Source organism: Zonotrichia leucophrys, chromosome 4 (assembly GCF_028769735.1).
Source record: "Zonotrichia leucophrys gambelii isolate GWCS_2022_RI chromosome 4, RI_Zleu_2.0, whole genome shotgun sequence".
In the NCBI taxonomy this organism is placed as follows: domain Eukaryota; kingdom Metazoa; phylum Chordata; class Aves; order Passeriformes; family Passerellidae; genus Zonotrichia; species Zonotrichia leucophrys.
Genome location: NC_088173.1, coordinates 49,978,710 through 49,992,545, shown reverse-complemented (window position 1 = coordinate 49,992,545; position 13,836 = coordinate 49,978,710). Strand labels below are relative to the sequence as shown.

The following is a 13,836-nucleotide window of genomic DNA, read 5'->3' as shown; positions in this document are numbered from 1 at the left end:
CATTAGGAAGCCTTATTTAAGGAGCCTATCCTACAGGATACAGCAGAACAGAAAATACTCTGAGAATCTGCCATTGTTTTACTTTTTAGAATTTTAAGTACTTGTTCAAGACTGGAATGCTGACCCTGTGGTCTCCAGTCCGTTCCTGGTGGACAGGGCTGTGAGGATAAGCAGGCACCACAGCAGCTGGCACTCATAATCCTGCTTGGCAGGCTCAGCAGAGCAGCAGGAATGTGCATGAGCTCAGACACTGAACAGCTCCCTTGCTAGGGATGGGTTTCAGGTGTGCTGCTGTGCAGCTTCTTGCTTCACCTGCAGAGTGTCAGGTTCAAAGAAGTGCTGTTAAATGTTTGTTTAACTCACTGCTGTGGTGCTTGGCTGGGCAGGATGCAGGTTGAGAGTGCAAGGAAATGCTTTGCTGTGATTTGTTCTTCTGGCTCCTTTGCAGCCCCTTGGTGTGCTGCTGTTGAGCACTTTTAAGACCCTCACAGCATTTGGTTTTGTGGTTAATTCAATTTCTCATTAAGGTACTGGCAAAGTATCAGGAAGAGAGGACTAACCAACATGCACAGGTACTAAAATAAATGGAGAAACCCTCTATCTCTACCAAGCTAGGTCAAAATGCACCCATAAGACTTAAAAATGACAAAATCTCAGAATTTTTTGTAAGAGAGCGAGACCAGTGTAGCACTGGCAGACTGTCTCAGTCATTTTGTACACAAATGTATCATGGTTTTGAATCTTCTGTTTTTCAGGGGCCTGAGTTGATGAACAAATACGTTGGTGAGTCTGAACGAGCAGTGAGAGAGGTGAGAAAGGGCAGGCTGTGGATAACATTAGATACAAAGATTCCTGGGCTTTCAAATTCTTCTCTGCTTATGAGGTTACCATTAAACTTGCTGAAAACTCCTTCTGGTGTAAGCTTAAAAAAGAAAAGAAGAAAATGAAGCAGCAGGGATATTTAGCTTTCTCCTGCATTGGTACATGTTGAGTTTGGGATCCTGTGGCAGCTTTTACTACTCTTTCAAAAAAAATCTGTTTTAAAATAGAAACAACCCAAGACAAGACAGGCTGATGTCTGTTATGTGAAACTCTGTCACTCCTGAGGTGTGCAGGGGGTGAGAGTGTACTGTAAATGCTTCCTTCCCTTAAAACTGGGTATTTCATTGTTGTTTTTTTGTAGATCTTCAGGAAAGCCAGAGCAGTGTCTCCTTCAATTCTCTTCTTTGATGAAATAGATGCCTTGGCAGTTGAAAGGGGAAAGTAAGTAATCCTGTTACAAAAACAACAGACATTATTTCCTGATAAATGATTCTTACACTGTACAGTCACAGTTTTATTTACCTTTCTAGAATTTTTTTATTAAATATCTTCATTCTTTATACAGAAGGGTAATGTGTGACTTACTCAAGCCTATTTAACTTGGCATAAACAGGTAAGCTGATGGAGTTCCTCCTTTCTCATCTCATTAGCAGCAATGAATCTACTGGTTCTCATGCTATTTGGCTCTTTTCTGTGGTTTTACCTTTTATTTCCAGAAACTTAACTCCTTTTTTTTCCCAGGCTTGTTGCCCTGGCCTAATTTGGTGTCTCCATCAAGCAAACAGTAGGATCATAAGCTACATAACACAAATTTCCAAGGAGAATACTCATAAAACTAAATTTACACCTATGTTTAAATGTTTTGCCAGACTGGGAAGAAACTTCATTAAAAGATTTGGGAACCCTTGTGTCCTTTCATGTGTGACATTAAGAAGGGATTATTGTGCAAACAGCTAATAGTATTTTCTTAATATCCTGCTTTGTGATCATTCCAAGAGATGTTTAGCTCATGTCTGAAGTAGAATGATTGCAGTTTTTAGTTGCCACTACAGCATTTAAGATTTGACAGGCTCTGTAAGTGGACTTTCTTGGGGGATACCTCATTATAAATGTAACTGCTACTTGCTGTTGCAATAAATACTTTTATCCTGTTTTATTATGCATGAAAACCTGCCAAATAGGTGCATTAGAAAGTATTTGTCCTGTTTAAAGGCACATCAAAACTTCAACATTTTTCTGGGAAAAAAGCTCCCTCAGCATCCCTACAGGTTCTTTTGTATTGCAAGAAGGATAACAGGAAAGGATAGCAGGTGTCATTTTGATGTTTTGGTGACACAAATAAATTATTTGTGTCACAGGAGGTGGCATCACATGTAGCATAGAGCTGCCCTGTGAAGCTGCTAAGACATGAACATTCTTACTGTTGAAAATGCAAAATCTGATTGAAGATGTTTTCCTCAAAGTCCTTCTCATGTGCAACGTGGGCTGCTGTGAAATTTGTGATCTTCCTAGAAGTGCTATGCTCTGAAGCAACAGAGAAATTGCAAAATGGTTTGCTTGAATCAAGCCATTGGAGGGGAAAAGAAATATCATCCCCTGCTGCAACTGTTAATATGTTTAGCTTCCAGAACCAGCACTTCATCAAGATCAAACCTCCAAACCTCTTGGAAGGTTAAGCCATAATACATTTTAAACAGTTTTTTCACACAGTGCCCTGGAGGTGGTGAGTTTGTTTGTTTGTTTGCTTTTTAGGGAGTAAACAACATGATTTTACCTTACCTGGGACTGTGGGGGGTAGCAGGCCTGGCACAGCTTGCTGAAGAATGTGGTGTGACCTGCTGCAGTGGTGTTGTGCTGGAGACATCTGGTTTTGGAGCTTTAAAAAGAACAGGGCGGGACACACAAATATTTCATTGTCAAATCTGAACCAGATGGGAGGTAAAATATGTAGCAGAGTTCTCATAAAATTCATCTGAAATTAAATGGTGTAGGAAACCAGACAAGGCACTTATTAGAAATGGCCCTTTTTTACAGGCTGACTTTGCACAGTAGGAATTTGCAAATGCACTAGAGATGCTAACGATTTCAGGCCTCTGGAGATCCATTTCCTGTGCTATTACTGACTGTGCTGAAGTTTTCAAGGAAACACCTGTTTATATTGTCTCCCCATTCCCTCTGTTGGCTGAATTAGTTTTCTTTGCCTTGGCAGTGAAGAACACTCTGTGATACAGCTTTGTGAGAGTTGAAATCCTTGATAGGATGCTGTGGGCTTTGTGCAGAATGTGCTACATTCCGTATCTCCTGGGTAGGCAGCCTCTCCTAATCCTACCAGGGTATGTCCAGAAATCCAGAGAATCCGAAACTGTTAAACTGTGGGAGTAATTTTATGTATAAATCTGATCAGAAATATAGATGTGAAATAACATTGAATAAATGACTTAATGTTTTTGTTCTTTAAAGCACCCTGCCAAGTATTCATTAACTCTTTCTTTAGATTTGACTAAAACTTGTGGTTGTTTTGCTCCCAACCTTCTGTAGAAGTGACTAAACAATCCCTTCTCAGCAGCAGGGGCATATGAACTAATAGATTTTGTAATTAAATGAGTGTAGAGGCAGACAGAGAAAGCTAAGGAATTTTCTTGTTTGGACCATTCATGATAACTCCTTTGCATCAGGTAGTGGATTCTGTCACTGCCCAAGCCATTGTGCAAACACTGTGGCTGCACTCAGTTATGCCACAGTGTTTTATTTATGACACACTCCCAAGCCATAATTCATTCCATAATTGTTACACATCTAAGATGCTACCTAATGGAACTGTCTCGTGTAGCAGTTTTGTTTTACAAAATCTATTTGTGTGTGTTTATTAGTTAGAGCAAACAATACTTTGAAGTCAGCAAAAATTATAGTAATTGCCATTGTTCATTGTCAAAATGTTTTATTTGGAAAAGATTATTTCTTATCCAGCCTGCTTAGAAGTCCCATATGTTTTATTGATATCAACTAAGATTTTTTCCTTGTCTGCCCACACTCTCCCTAGTTTGCATGTAGTGGACACAGTAATACATCTTGATCAAGGAATTAAGCAAGTAGGCTGGAGGCATACCAATTTTAAAGACAGTTTATGAAAATATTACCCTGCAGCTTTGAAGAAAAGTAGTTCAATTCAAGGAGCAATTGCTTGAGATAAAAATCTGATTATCCTTTATGAAAGAAGAGAGAGTGAATCTGAATGGTCTTGAGTTTCCAGAGTAGTAGTGAAGACATAAAGATACTTTGAGCTGTGTTCACTTCTGCATTTTATTCTGTTACTCTGAGCTTCTAATGCTCATGGAGGATTTTTCCATTTCTCTCTGATTTATGTAGAGATGTTAGAGTAAGTTTAGAGAGAACTGAAAATGAAAAATTAGTGGCTCAGTGGCCTGACTAGAGAAAAAGGGAGGCATTCACCATGAGTGTTTCTAAAGAAAAATTATAAACCTGCAGCAGAAAAGATGGTAGAAAGTTAGAGGTTTAAGGTTTGAAGAGGAGAAATGATAGAGAAAGAAAAAAACTTCTTCAGTCATGCATCAGGAGAGGTGAACTTTGAGATGCACGGAGCCTTTTCCTCTGCTTTGTGGTTCTAATTAGCATCTGCTTGCACAGATTATGACTTTTTCCTCTGCTTTCCCCATACTTTTGAAAGATGCTGTTATGACTTTTTGTAGGACAGATTGCACTGAGGCAGGACTGGTCCAGATACAGCAGAGTTTGTGAGCAGCAGAGTTTGCCTTGAAGTGATCCTGTGCCTGCACAAAGCTTGGGAGACTTTACAAATTCCACAGCTGCTGAGAGTTATGGGTATTTGTTACCCTCAGTATCCTGACCATGTAAAACCTAATTCTTCTGGCCATTCGGGGTTGCCAAGAGGGAAATGGCTTGGTAATTAGTCTTGAAAGTGATGAATGAACTTGGGTCTGTGTAAATGCAGTGCAGACAGTCTGTTTGCTGAACTTCAGAAATCTCCGTGCTTTGGAAATGGGACATTGTTTATATAAGTAGGATTTTTAGGATTTTTCAGCAAGAGACATCCTTTTCTTGTTTTTCAGAAGCAAAGCATTTCCCCTTTAACTGCAAGTCTCTATAATGTAGGATGGGAAATGCTGCAGACTGCTGTGAAAGGCACTGATAAATGCTATATTCCAAGGGGAAGAAAAAAAAGGCAGACAAGGGGCAAAATCAGTACCTTGCATTTGACATGTGGATGCCAAAAGTTGGTAGAGGAATATTGCTAACCCTTTTAGAGGATAAAAGTGACAAAGTGAAGGGACTTTGCTACCAATCCCCTGAAACCACAGCATGATGGTGCTTTTTTGGGGAAAATATGTTGTCCTGCATGGTGGGGGAAGGACAGATAGATAGATGCCTAAGCCACAATTTAAAATAGTCAGAACCACTGAAAGACACACTGTTTTCCCTTTTGGTATTAAAATCTTTGCAGTCTCAAGTTCTGAGGCTCTTGGGCTTTTAGAAGAACCTGTGAAAAACAGCAGCTTCTCTTCTGTAATGTACCACCTCTGCCCTTAAACAGAGATAATGATAAATCTTCTCTTTTTAAACCAAGATTCTGGGATATTTTAGCTCATATTTATTTATCCTCTACCCTTGAACTTGTCATTGTATTTTAGTGCCTGTGCAGATTCCCTGATGCAATGGGCAGTGTCTGCCATGGAATGAGCTCAGTAATGAATCCAGTAATGAAACCCATGGGCTGAATTCTGTGGGGATGCAGCAAAAGGGAGAGGTTCTTGGCAGAAATCCACCTTGCACAGGGTGAATTAGCAGTACTGAAGCTGGAGGAAGTATTGTCCCCCTGATATTTCTCATGCAAAGCCAGAAGAACACTGTCAAAGTATGGAAGATATGGAGAGTCCCCCTGCCATGGTTGTTATGAGGGACCCATAACTTTGTGTTTCTGGCCTCTGTTGGCACTGGTGTCCCAGAACTGGGGGACATCAGCAGATTCCCTGCAACATCTGAGCCATGTTTGCACATGATGGAGAACTGAGGCATTCAGAACTTTGGTGACTGCTGTATGAATTCTTTGAACTTTTGGAATTTGATATCCAAACAAATATCGTCTGGGGAAAAAAGCTGCATGCCTAGTGCCAGCTTTTTATTTTAGGCCTAGCAAGGACTGGTGAAAGAAGAAAGTTTTGAAACAATTTTATTTTACAGTAAAGCTTGTAATTGGTTTTGGAAGAGCAGTTCTAACAAATTACTCATAGCTCATGTGTGCATACAGCAAATGTCTGCAATCCCTTTAATTTTAAAGTGATCTTGTTAGTGCTTTTGGCTATCAAGAAGCATTTATCATGTGATTTTGCATCTGTGTTTCTTCCTTTTGGTTTACAACCCCAATAATTTGTAACTTCCCAGCCTACATTATAATTTGGGTATTTGAAGTCAATAGAGACTTTCATTAACATCAGTGAAAGTATGGCTGGATCCATAAACCCTTTTCTTGAAGTCATCATTTTAATGATAGGCAGGAGGAACATAATTGTAACTAAAATTTATGAACAGTGAACCTATTATACATAAATATTATTGTAATGAAATGAAATTCAGTCTAGTTAGTTACTTCTAGGTCTCAAATACTTACAGACTAAACTGTGCTTTCTTGCCTGGTAGATGTGATTGATTACAGATTTAAACTTGATTAACTTCCAGGAATGCACATAGGAGACATGCTGAGAAAAACAGAATGAAATAAAGTGGGAAATGTACTGTGCATCAGGTGTGTGCTTGGTTTGGGGTTGTTTTTATTTTGTTTCATTGCTTTTTTTTTTAAGGCAACATCAGTGTTAGCAGAATAGGAGAACTGATGATGTTAGCATCCTTCCTGTCAGGCAGGCAGTGCCTGGGCAAGCTGCAGGTGTGGGCTAATGCCAGTCTTCCATGGATGTGCATCTGGAATTAGCTCCGAGCAGATGGAAATGGGTGATGGATCACCACCTAGACACTCAAGCATTTGGAGATGTTCTTGGGGAAAGCCCTCTGGAAGAAAGCCTGTTGATTCCTAACCTGTCTCAAGCTGGCCTCCTTTTCCTTTTCTCTCTTTTTGCTGTGTTTCATTTTTCTGGGCCTACTTCATGAACTTTTGGAAGCTGCAATAATGAGAAATGTAGGTGAGTGGAAGAGGCTGCTCACACAACCGTGAAGGATAATTAGGATGTGTCTGCAGCTGCCTGCAGGCCATTTGTTTCAAAGTCACCTGCTGACAGCTGAGCACTGTTTCCTGTTTTCACAAAGCTCATCATCTTTTTAGGAAAGTTTGCTTGCAAGCTGGAGACCACTCAAGGAGTACTTGGAATTCTTTTATTTTTCTGTGCTCTTCTAATGCCTCGCAAACCAAATTACGTGAACTGCATTTAACTGGTGAATCAACAGTTGGCAAAACATCATTTTGGCATGGAGGTGACAATGAAGATAAAAATTCTACCCAGACTGAATTTCCCAGACTTTACTTAGGTTTCCTCTGGGTATTTCCCTTCTGTACTACTTGAATTTTGTGCTTGACAAGAAAGGGAAGATATGAAACAGTATGGTGGGTAGTAGTTGATAGAGTTGGTGCGTACAGGATCCAACAGCATCTAATTGTAAGGTGCTGATGGAGGGAAGGGTTTAGGATCCTCTTCTTGCAGGGTTTTCCTGATCACACAGGCAGGAAAATTCCCTCCCATGAGGAATATTTCTTGTCTGAGCACTAAAGGGGCTTGTGTACCAGAATGTTTTGAGGTTGTTTTTTTTTTGTCAATGAATAGTGATGCCTTAAGTAATAATATTAAAGATTTGCATGTATATATTGTTCTTAGGCTTTTTAACAACATCCAAGCCTGTAGTATCTGTAGTGGTCTTAATGATGATTGTTGAAGTTGTACCGTTCACAGAAATAAGTTTGGCCCAGTGTTTTAATATTGGACAAGCCTGCTTTTCCTGACTGGCATGCCGGACAAAATGCCCCAGTGATGGAATTTTTGCACAAAATTTGATATCAGGGACCATCCTGTAGTTATTGTCTTTCTGGTAATGCTATTGGAGTAGAGAATTTTTTATTTTTCAAGTGCTGAGGAAAACCTTAACCTGGCAGAGGCGTGTTGCAGCCGGGTTGGGAGGGAGAGCAGTAGAAGCGTGTGACAGTTAATGAGGATGGCGGCACGGAAAAGCCGGCCTTGGCAGGTGCTCCTTGCTGACAGCTTCCCCCTGAGCAGCCCCCACACAAATGTCAGACTCAATAAAAATCCTTCAGGCTGTGCAAGTGGGAGTCTGCTGGCAGGATGCTTCTGGATTTCAGGAACCTTTTCTGTATTTCAGGAACCTTTTACCTCTGTAGTTCACAGAGAGGTGGAGAGTCCTGCCAGCAGGGTCTATTTCAACCTGTTCACATTTTTTTGATCCCGAGCATTCTGTCATGTCAATGAGTTTTACATTTGTTTTGATATGAAATTATTTCCAGAAGTTTCAGTGAAAGGGTTATTTGAGATGATACCACGTCCACAAGTATTTTTAAAACCTATAAATTTTGGTTGTGATTGCGATTCTTTTGTTTGAGGGTGAAAAATAATAAAGGCAGGTTTTATCCATGTGTAAATCTTGCCTGATGGGATGCTTTGGAAGAGAAGGTGGGCTGGCCTCCCTTGTCACAAAACCTGATTACAGATTTAAACTTGATTAACTTCCAGGTTAAATTTTAAATTACTGATTAAATTACTGCAGATGGATTAATCCCCACATAGATTTCAGCTATGTGGGGATTAATCCATCTGCAGTAATTTATCCTGAATACTTCTCCTGAGGTCATTCTCTGACCTTGCAGCTTTGCCTGAGGTAGGGTCAGCTGTGCAGGAGAGGGGTCCTCCCAGACTTGCTTCTGCTTTGGCAGCCTCACAGTTGCTGTGATATTAACAGCTCTCAAAATGTTACTGTGTCAAGATTTCCTGCATTTCCCCATCTACAGTTTAGCAGTGTAATTAAATTAAGGTCCTGATTCTGAAGCCAAGGTATTTTGACAGGCTTCAGTGCCATTGAAGTCAATGGTGGGATGGAGACTCACTGGTTCTCCTTTACGAGATTTAAGTGATGGTGGAGATTTAAATATATTTTTCAGTGAAAATGACATCTGGATTATTTTTTCAGAAGTGCTCTAGATGGTCAGATGATGCAAATGTATGTTTGCTTTAGTTCACAGTGGTGATGCTTACCAAATTTCATCTTGGGGTGAAACTGCAGTGACTGCATTCTCAGATTGCTTTTAGTTTTCAAATATTAAAAAATGTGTTAGAAAAAGGGTGGGGAGGGGGAAAGGAAATTAAATAAGTAAAATGTACAAAACAAGAAGTTGCTGTCAAAAAAATTCCTATAGCAGGAAGGGTAACAGATTTAAATGTGATTTCATACATCTGGTTATGTCTGGAAACAAAATCTTCTTGGCCTGAAGATCTGTATAAGCTAGTGAACTGTATGTACTCCTTGGTGTAGTGATAGGATCAGGCTGTGGTTGCTTTTATATCCCCTGGAAGCAGTATGAGAGTAGTTTAAGGTGTCCAGGGGGAAATTTCAGTGCCCACTGATACATGAATCCAGCTGGCTTGAATGGTCATTGGATATAGCCAGAGGAGATAGAAATAAAAGCTGTGGAGAGCCCTCTCCTGCTATATTGATTTTGGAGCTGGTGCTCCTGATCCATCAGGACAAAGGCAGAATGAATTCAGATTAATTGTGAGTCTTTGGTAAGCTGTAGAATACATGGTTTATTCTGCCAAAATGTGTATTGGGAATGCCTTCAGCCAAAGTAAAATACCAAGAACAAGTTTGTCTTTCATATTCAGTGTGGAGAGTCTTACCTGACAGGCTTCAGGAATCTTCTCTGGTGGTCAAGCTGAGTGCACATGCTGTGTCTGAGACTGGTGGGACACTTGCAAGGTTAGCTGGAATACCACATAGAGGAGGATTTCTGTCTCTAACTGCTGTAATGACCTTCTCTACCTTTAAAAACTTCATTGAGGATTGTAAATAAAGTGCAGTTGGCAAAAAATTAAAACAACACATAGCCTCGTGTATTTGATTAGGGCAGCACCAGCAATTCTCAGGCAGGCTCCTCTTTGCTCCCACACTTTTTATTTCAGAGGTATTTCTGGTTGGGCCACAGCTCCTGGTGCACACACATGGCCCTGCATGGATTATGTGAGGGGCTTAGCTCTGGCTGCCTGGATTTGCAGGCAGCGTGTTGACAGGAAATGAGTTTGTACCAGGACGTGCCTTTGGAGGACCATTTCCAGGCAGTTGTGAGGGTGACATCAACGCGTGGAGGTCAGGGGGAGGCAGGGGAGGGGGGCCAAGGCAGCCCCTTGGCTGGAGGTTGGTTTTGGCAGTGCCTCTGTGGGACTGCAGGGTTCATCATGGTTTGTTTCTCTGGCTGCTGTTTGCGTCCAAACTCCGGGCAGCCTTAATGAAGGTTGCCTGTGCCCATTTGGGAACCTGCTGGGAAAGCATGGGAAAATGGAAAATGCCATCCTTGCCTGTTACCCCTGGACAGCACTGGAGCTCACCATGGCTCTGAGGCAGCTCCCAGCAGCTGGGGAAGAGATCTCTCCCTGTGCCTGCCTGGGATTTTTATAGGGTGTCCTGTTAAGCCAAAAGCTATTTTATTGTAGGCTGTGCTGAAATGGTGTGATGGCTTAGTGAACTATGTAAATAAAAGCACTGACGTCAGAAATCCGTGGTGTCATAGGAGCCGGGCGCTTCTTCACTTCATACTGATTTTGGTATTGATATTTTTTGCATGCATGGACTTTAAAATTGTTTGATTCACTTTTAAGCGATAATAATAAAGCCCCTAATAATGTTCTAGAAGCCCTGCTATTGTCTGAGATGTGTTATACCATGAGTGATTGCCTAACTGCAGTTTTCAGATGATGCCTTAATTGCATGGAAGTCTTTGCAAAGTGCATTTTCCTGTGGGGATTTTCCTTAGAATAAACACTTCTTTAATGTGTTGTGGGTTTTGGTTTTTTTTTGTTTTTTTTTTTTTAGTCAGAAGCTTGTAAGGGAAATGTTTATATTGGGGAAAGATGTAATATCCGTTCTAGCCGCCTCTCTCTAAAACTAAATTTTTCTTTCTTTTTTTTTAAGGAAACAAAGAAAAGTTTAGCATCTCCTCCAAAGTCTTCTAGCTTCAGATCATCTCAAATAACGTTAACATTTTTGTCCCAGTTTTACAATTATTTTTACTTTTGCTCAGCATTTTCTTTTGCTCAGTCTATTGGGTATAAAGTGGAGTAAAATTGAAACTCATGGAAGATGGGAGGCCTGGATCCCTACTGAGACTAGCTAATGTTACAAAGTTGATTTTAATTTCCTTTAAGCTGTGTGTCTTTCCAAAAGCATTTGCTATCCATGTCCAACACCTAAAGTGTTTTATCACACTCAGCCCTCTTTAAATCAGTGGGACTCTGACCCATGGGTATGTTAGAAATACTCAAATATGGCTGGGGAATTTCCAGTGTGGCTGCAGAAACTCCAGAATCTGACAAGCAGGTAACCCAAGTCCCTTCTCTAATATTTCTTAGCAACCTAAATATTTTACTCTCTTAGCCAACATTTATTATAGCTCCTTTAAGATGTTTTCCAGACTGAGTGTGATAAGTTCACTGTTGTGCTCTGGAAAATTGCAGAACTGGTTGTAGGATAGGAAAGTTAGGGGATTTATTTGGAGCTGTACAACAGTGATGGAACCATTACTGTTGCTTTGGCTCTGGGACATCACTGTGGTGGCAGTGCTGCAGCAATATATGTGGATAATAACTGTACAACTGTATTTGTGCACTCTCTGTCTGGAAATAATTGGATCACTTACATTTTAGTATATTTAATATTTTTATTTTTTGGAAAATTAAAACATCAGGATGATCATATGGCACTTCTGTGTGTGTGTAGGTCCTGTTTATCTATATAAGTCTTAAATAGAACTTTTGGAAAAGGACTTGCAAAAAATTTGAGATCAAAAAATTATCTCCATCCTGGTCTTGTTTTAAGTATCAGACTTCTTTTTGCTTCTTGCTTTATAGGGATCCAGAAGAACTGGTGAGATTAATTTCTTTAAAATTGTATTGAAAAGAGCCGATTTAAGGGTAGAGAAGTAAAACCTTTCCCCTGTTCAGCAGAAGAGGGAATAGCCCTTGAAGAGCAGTCCCATTGGTGAAAGATGATGGAGGTGTGTGCCTGCCATCCACAGGGGAAGGTTGTGTGGAAAACAGTGAGGTTTTGGTGTGTGCCAGGAGAAGGATTCCCACTTTCTGGTCAAGGAGGATAAAACTCACATTTGTGGTACAATCTCCAGCTGCTGTCCCTAGCCTGCTTCAGTTTCCCTGCCCCTTCTCAGCAGAGGGAATACTTTATGCTTGTCTGCTTAGGTTTTTCACATATTGGTGATTTTAAAACTGAAGTTTTCAGTTTTTTAGTGTTGGGTTTTTTCCCTGGTATCTGGAAAACAAACTGAGTCAAAGGACTGACAATGCAATTATGAGGCAGTTGGTCAACACTCAATTTATTCTCACATGGAGAGAATATAAAAATGTAGAGCAACTCTGCAAAACACATAACTGCCTCATTTTTTATACTGCATAGGGGGGTGTAAGCTCTTACTTGGATGGTGTTAAAAGTAAAGAAGGTTTGTCTGACTAGTAATGAAGTGGCTTGAATTCAGTTTTCTTTAAAATGTTTATTCCAGATATCCAGATTGTGGTAAGTTCTTTACAACCTCCATAGCAGGGCAATAAGTAAAAAAAAACCCCAAATCTCAGTTGCTTTGCTGAATACCAAGAAAACCTATGGTACTCAAATTCTCTGATTTGGTTTTACCCACTTCTTATCACTGATGCCATTTCAGAGGGCGAAGGCGAAAATAAATATTGTATCTTTTCCTTTCTCCTGTTTTGAGGAAGGCAAAGATAATGCTTTGACTTTTTATTTTTTCTGTAAATCAGCTCTTCAGGTGCTGGGAATGTAGCAGACCGTGTCTTGGCTCAGCTGCTGACAGAAATGGATGGGATAGAACAGCTGAAGGACGTGACAATCCTGGCAGCCACAAACAGACCGGACATGATAGACAAGGTACAAATAGATGCACTGTTTATATCCTGTTCCTCTTGAAAAGACCACATTTTGGTATAGTTCCATCTCTTACTCTCCAAACTGCTGTCTGATCAACTTAATGATGAAGAGTAGAAGGTTGGAAATGAAGACAAGGCAGAGCAATGGTTCATGTTCCTCACTTTTTTCCCCTCTCTACAGATTTTTTAACAGAAAAAAAAAGTTTTATGGTAGCCTTAAATATCTGTTTCCTAGAAGAAGCTTTCCTTAAGCCAAGCTCATTGAACTAGTGCAGCAACATTTCTGTCAAACTGCTGCTGTGGTTTTTGCTTCTGTTGTGTTTGTTTATGCAGGAGTTTGCTGGAGTTGGTTGGTTTCATTAGTTACTTCCTTTCAAGGATTAAGTGTCTCAGCAATTCAGTTACCAACTGTAAACAGGGAAATTTCTCCTCAAATCCCACAGCAGCTCTGCTGGTGTGACAAGAACATTTCAAGTTCGTAAAATCTTGAGGGTTGTAACACTTACTGCAGAAAGCATCCAAGCACACACCCAACCTAGCAGCCCTCTAGAAAATGCACTGTAAAACAGTTTACCACTGTGGTGTCTTCTCACAGCTAAGTGCAGTAGATGGATCAGTCTGAAGTGATTTCCTTTAAGATATGATTGGTACTGTTGGTAAGATTCTTTATTCCACAGCTTTTTGCCTTCACAACATTATTGAATTTGATGACACGTTAATGAAATAAGTTTATCTTTTTTAGAGTTTCTTATAAGTTTCTTAAATCTCCCATTGTAAGCTGTTTTTGGAATCATCTTTTCTGTTTTTCTTGGAGCATTCAGACATAAAATACATGTGAAATGTATATGTTTAAGATATGGTT

The 13,836-nt window shown here is 40.2% G+C and overlaps 1 protein-coding gene across 1 annotated transcript in view; it reads left to right on the top strand.

Annotated features, from left to right (window-relative positions):
* The window catches only part of AFG2A (AFG2 AAA ATPase homolog A), a 162,760-nt gene that overhangs the window by 35,097 nt on the left and 113,827 nt on the right, over positions 1 to 13,836 (top strand). Inside the window, 3 exon segments of the mRNA XM_064711589.1 lie at positions 756 to 809; positions 1,184 to 1,263; positions 12,849 to 12,975. Of these exon segments, the coding sequence (XP_064567659.1) occupies positions 756 to 809; positions 1,184 to 1,263; positions 12,849 to 12,975 (261 nt within the window).